Source organism: Sapajus apella, unplaced genomic scaffold, assembly GCF_009761245.1.
Source record: "Sapajus apella isolate SASKATOON/1434 unplaced genomic scaffold, GSC_monkey_1.0 scaffold1, whole genome shotgun sequence".
Classification (NCBI taxonomy): domain Eukaryota; kingdom Metazoa; phylum Chordata; class Mammalia; order Primates; family Cebidae; genus Sapajus; species Sapajus apella.
Window position 1 is genome coordinate 81499652 of NW_022436941.1, and position 6352 is coordinate 81506003.

At 43.1% G+C, this 6352-nt stretch overlaps 1 protein-coding gene across 1 annotated transcript; it reads left to right on the top strand.

Moving 5' to 3' along the window:
* The first annotated feature begins 2152 nt into the window (after positions 1-2152).
* On the top strand, positions 2153-2886 carry LOC116563614 (growth/differentiation factor 3). The gene is given in 3 exon segments (XM_032296348.1): positions 2153-2307; positions 2309-2384; positions 2740-2886. Coding segments are annotated over 3 exon segments (378 nt in total).
* The last annotated feature ends 3466 nt before the right edge of the window (positions 2887-6352 follow it).

Sequence of the window (6352 nt, forward strand, 5' to 3'; positions counted from 1 at the left end):
ACGGTCTCCATCTTTTGACCTTGTGATCCGCCCACCTCAGCTTCCCAAAGGGTGCTGGGATTATAGAGGTGAGCCACCGAGCCTGGCTGGGGACATTGAATTATTTAATGAAAATAACTAAACCTCAAGTTTAGAGAAACTAAACTCTTATTGTATATGTCAATGTAATTTCATACTTTAAGAAAAGCAAATATTATGAAATGCAGGTTAATAGTGAAGGATGCCTAACTCTATGTTTAATGGACAGATTATTCCTACACTATATTTATATATAACATGGTCATAATAATAAATTTAAGTGTTAGGAAACATGAAGAGGACTGTATTGGCTTCTTATGTCCATTACTTTTTTGTACTCTCTGAAAAGAAAACGAAAGAATGTTGGGAGCATGAATCCCAAATATTACTTTTCTTATTTGGGTACTTCCCACAGAAGAATCTGGTATTTTCAGATTTAGTGAATTTCATCCTTTTAACCTGAAGGAGTTTATTTGTTTTATTGGTTTTGTTTAAAAAAAATTTCAGAGCCACAAACACACTAGGTATAGTCTATTATCAATGAATCAAAATACACTTATTGGGCGTCTTCTATGTACTAGTTACGGTATAAATAAGCGGACCAGTGATTTTCAAAGTGTGGTCTCAGGACCAGCATTATCAGCATCACCTGGTAACTTGCTAGAGAGGTACAGTAAATTCTTGGACCACATTCAAGACCTACTGAATCAGAAACTCTGGGAATGGGGCCTACAAATCTGTCTTAACAAATGCTCTAGGTGATTCTGATGGTAGCTGAAGTCTAAGAACACAAAGGTGAGTTAAATGGAGTGTTTGTAACTTGAAAACTACCCATACCTATCTTCGTTTCCAGTATTTGGACCGACACAGTCTGTCAGAGCACGTCTGCCACATAAGTCATCTATTCACCAATTACGTACTTGTGTTTTCGAGGTTGAGTTTGAGAAACACAATCTATATTATCACTTGCTGCACCCCCACTCTGTAAGCAGGGGTAGGTATTGAAGTTGTTCTGGGAGTGGGAGTTTCTCTCACCCGAATTCGATTTCTCTTGAATGCTTGATCAGGCCCAAGCTGTGGGGGTTAGAATAGGGCCTACACCTGGGCAGATGGATATTTAAAGACCGCAATAAGGCAGCCCAGCTTCTGAGAGCAGGTATGATGGAGGGTGGCAGTGGGGGAAGTGGCAAGTCCTGGCTCATTCCTGGGCTCTTGGTTGTGGGTCTTTGGTGCACGTGTTTGAGCTTGGTAGAGACATTTGACTGTTCCAACTAGATGCTGCCTTCCCACATAAATGAGATCTTTTCTGCCAGGCAACATGGTTTTACCCTCACATCCAAAAGTAAGTAGCTAGAACCCTGGTTTTTGCCAGGGAAGGAGAGATCCAGGAGCTGCCTGGTGCATTTTGTGGGGCTGGTTGGGGGAATGTGGTATAAATGGCAACAGATATTTAGGGCTCTTGTGAGTAGAGCAAGGAGTTGGGGACAGAGTACTCCTCAGCTGGTCTAGCAGAAAAGGAATCTGCTTCCTGGTTTCAGCTCTGCAGGCCTGGTAGGTTGGATGTCTTTAAGCTTTATGGCTGATGCCACAAAGCTGGTAGGCTGGGCAGCTACAGTGTTTTAGGAGATACAACAGGGCAAGTGGCTTGTCTTATGGTTATGGTGACTGGGGTGATTTTCAGGACTAGGGCAGTCATTCTAACCTAATTCCAGGGGTAGGGTGATGGGAGTAGAGGAATTTCAGCCCATTCCTGGCTGCTATGACTACGCACTGGCTTTGACAAGCTGAGACTGCTAAGTCTTTGTCCTATCCTGTAAGGCTGAGTAGTGGGGCGTAAGAAGTTGAAAGGGACATGGGACTTTCCATGATAGCGGCCTCCTGGAGCTTCCCCACTTCTTTCCCTATAGGCTCCCAGTTCCTAAACAGCTACTGGCTTCTCGGTTTTGAGGCAGTTCCCTTCTTAGGGGTTTCCTTGATAAAGTTATGGGCTTGCATGCCCATTGTCCCCCATGCCACTGAGCTTGTTCTAGAGTTTGAAGGCAAATAAGATGTAGTGTTGCTGTTCATGACCTTGTCCCACACACAGCCATCCCTGTTTCACCTGCCTTATGTCCAAAAGCTCTTTCTCCCTAACATGGAATGGCAGATCCTGGGGATCCCGGGCCAGAACCACTGGGAGATAGGCCATGGCCAGAATATGTTTCCAGCAGAGAATCTCTGCCATCTGCAGGATCGCAAGGTGAAACTTCACAGAGCTGCCTGGGGCGAGTGTATTGTTGCATCCAAGACTCAGCTTCCCTTACTGTCAGGGGATCTGCCTGGCCCTCAGCAGTGAGCTCCATCAATCCAACTTTGAGTGCTATAAGGTAAGACATGGAGCCTTGTTCTTTCTCTTCTGGGGTCATATTGGGATAGGTTTAAGTGCTCAACTCTCTAGACCTGGCTCCTTTTATGTCAAGGAAGCCACTGAAGTTGGCACTAATGTAATCTAGCACTGATGCAGTGTGTAGCATCTTCCCCCCACTGTGACCTTATCCTTCATCTTTGTTCATAAGAAACAACACCGGCTTCCTAAAGATTGTTCTGAAGCAGCCCTGATCCAGCAGCTTCTCTCCAGGCCCTCCTCCTTCCTTCCCATATACCCCTACCAAGTCTCCCAATGCCCTTAAGTATGAGGCTGTGGCTATAAGGCATTCACTACTCTCTCCTTTGTTTCTGCAGAGGGGAGTACCTACCTGTCCCCGGCTCTTCCAGATCTGCCATCCCACCAGGGTCTGACTCTTCTCTTTGATGGTCCAGGATAACAAACACAAGATGAGTGGGCACCACGTGAACTCTTCCTTGGTGGAGAAGTATGGCTGCTCTTGAGATACCCCAAAGCCTCCTACTGGCCTCAGGACCACCTAAGTCTCAGGACTCTAGTTGGGGCTGGGATTGGTTTTCATAGTGACTAGAGCTCTTTAAAGGGAGGTGGGATTTGGCTTGTTTCTCAAAGCACAGCAAGAAGGATGGCATTATGGCAGTAACCCCTCTTAGATGCTTCTCTTTGATGTGGGCAGAGGACTCCTAGTGCTGTTCTCAGTCACTCCTACCCCTGGGAAGCTGGGCCCTTTGAGATGTCTGACTATCGCTGTCCTAGATTATGAGTGGGCCAGGCTTAGTGCCGCCTCTGGGGTCATGTAGGTGGAGAAAGAGGAACTGGAATTGGATGCGTATCAGCTCTTGGGGTAGGGGTAAAATTGTTACTGGTGTTAAGCTGGCTTTGGACTCTTCTGAGCTATTCAGCTGTTATTGTTTCTCTCTGTACCGTAGTCCTGGGGCTGGTCCAGAACTGGCTTCAGCATGTAAATTCCTCCCCACCTAGCACTCCTGGCCTCTTTAGAGTGAGGGCTCTATCCAAGGAAGCATTCTGTCAAGGACTAGTCATGGGTAAAGGGCACCAAGGCCTTCACAACTTAGTGTCAGATGGGAACCTGGGAGTGGAGGATGTCACTCAACTGATCTAGGCAGAGGGGACCTCTGGCCTCATGGAAGGTTTGTCTCACTGTCATTTAAGGAACTTCATGATAGTACTTTTCTACTATCCTTAATAAAACTCTAGTACTATTGTGGGAATCTTTTGTTGGATATCTATTGCGTAATGCCCTTGAACCTCTGAATCAGAATGAGTAGCTAGATGTTGGGTTTCAAATCCTATTGTCAAGGATTGCGGGAAAGAAGCAGCACAGTGTACTTGGATACAAATGTTTGTTCATTACAGCATTCACTCAGTGACTCCTGGCTTTAAGTTCTAAAACTCAGGTTCAGAATAAGATATAAGGAAGTACTCCAATGTAGATATTAATACAAAAACTACGCATTAGATTTTTTGAGGCAGAAGAGAAACAAAAGTTAGATGACACTCAGAACTTCAGTAACATGTTATCTGTCCTAATAGGAGGAGGGTCATATTAGTTAAATTGAGAACTTTTAAAATTTTACTTTCTCGGTGGGTGTTTGTAGTTCACGTTAGCCTGCGTCTTGCAGCGTATCCCTGTAGAATGGTGGTCAGGGTGAGGGCTGAGCATAGAGGAGGCAGAGAGCCACCCCTGGCTCCAGACTTTCCCAAGTTCGGTCTCAGCTGTATGGTGGATTTCATGAAATAAGGATGAACTAACTTCTGTCTTTTTAGATTCCTTTCTTTATACCCCTGCGACTGAAGTTCTGGCAAATTTATGGAAGTAGTTTGTGCTTTTGAGTTTAATAGCAAAGTGTGCAATATGAGAAACTGACTTTCTAGCCCCAATCCTATACGAAGGTAGTGACTATCAGGTGTGACATGTGCCCTGCCAGACGGCTTTCTTTGTATAAGAACATAGCTTTAAAACAGTCCTATAGCTCTTTAACAAGGTGTTATGGAGACATTTCAAAATCCTAATTTTTTTTTTCATGGACATTAGCTTGTTTATTGTATTTAAATAGTTCAATACCCGTTTAACTGATTCCCTTATTGGTGGACATTCAAAAAGGGCATTTTAAAGTCACCCATTATTACAGTGCTGTGATCATCTTTGAATATAGATTTTTTTTTTTTTTTTGAGACTGAGTCTCACTCTGTCACCAGGCTGGAGTGCGGTGGTGTGATCTCGGCTCACTGCAATCTCTGCCTCCGGGTTCAAGTGATTCTCTTGCCTCAGCCTCCCAAGTAGCTGAGACTACAGGTGTGTGCCCCTATGCCCAGCTAATTTTTGTATTTTTAGTAGAGATGGGGTTTTACCATGTTGGCCAGGATGGTCTTGATATCGTGACCTCATGATCTGCCCACCTCAGTCTCCCAAAGTGCTGGGATCACAGGCATGAGCCACTGCTCCTGGCCTGAATCCAGATTCTTATATGCAAGTAGAATTGCTAAGCAAATGTCAGAGGTGCAATTTGATCTCCCAAAAAACTATGCCAGTTTAACATTTCTCTCAACTGTGAGATCATTTTCCCCACACAGGGCAAGTCCTTTTGGTAAGGGAAACATTTTATTGTTAAGTTACATCCTTAAAAATGAAAACTTGAATATATCTAATTAGCCAGTTGAATTCTTTGAGTTTATCCGGCTTTTTTTTGTCTTATAGAAACTCTTAATATAACAAAATGTGGCAAATATATTTCTTTTCTGCATGGGGGTATTAGATGGATAAGCCAGTCTCTGACTTTATTGGCTCCTATTTGGTCTCTCCATAAGAAGATCATACACACTCTGCCTCTTGTAGTTCTTGTGTTTGTGGTCTTATTTATACATTAATGCTTCTGGGTGGGGCAAGCTGGGGGCTCCCAGGCCTTGTGTCTAGGCCTGGCAGTGCCAATCTCCAGGCAGCCAGGTGTGAGAGTCTACAGGTTTTCCAGGGAGTCATCTGCTTTGGAGTTGAGGGCCTAGTTTGCAGAAATAAAGCACTCCATTACTTGGGGGCGATGTATAACAAAGATGACAAAGCTGGAAGGAGTGCGGGTTCCTTAGGGCAGGGATTGGTAAGATTTTTCTGCAGAGGGCCAGATAGTAAATACCTTGGGCTTTGTAGGCCATACAACCTCTGTCTAACTATGCTCAACTCTGGCATTGAAGCATAGAAATGGCCACTGAGGAAATGTAAACAAACAAGCATCTTTGCATGCCAATAAAATGTTATTCATGGGCCCTAACATTTAAACTTAATGTAACTTTGACTTGTCACAAAATATTCTTTTTCAACCACTTAAAGATAATTCTTCATTTTTGAGTTGTGCAAAATTGCAACGATTGGCCTGTGGGCCAGAGACTGCCACACTCGCCTTACAGTATCATTGATTAGGTGGGTGGTACTAGTGGAGTCTCCTAGTTTATGAGAAATTGTATCTCTATTTAATTAGGCCACTGTTAGCTTGGTTTTTTACTCTTTTTTTTTTTGGTTACCTGCAGTCAAATACATTCTTATCTGACACAGGTCTTTTTTTTTAAAAAGTAGCCAACTGTTCTAACCTTTTATTGACTATTTGAACTTCCCCCACCTTGATTTGGACATTATTTTTTAAAATCACAAGTTAAATTTCTTTAAGTCTAGTAAGTCTTTTCTGGCATTCTATTCCAATTCATTAATTTTTGTTCATTTTCATGTCCATATTAACTTAATTCCTATGTTTTAAGGTATACTTAGGGTGCTGAGAGAATGTGTACTATATACTATATATTCCCATTTCTAATGGGAAATGTCTGAATGTCTGTATCTTCCCACCCATGAACATGATATAACTTCACATTTATGGAGAAAAAGATCTGAATGAATTCCCTCGTTTTTATTTCCTTTAAGCCATGGCAGTTTCTACTTTGATT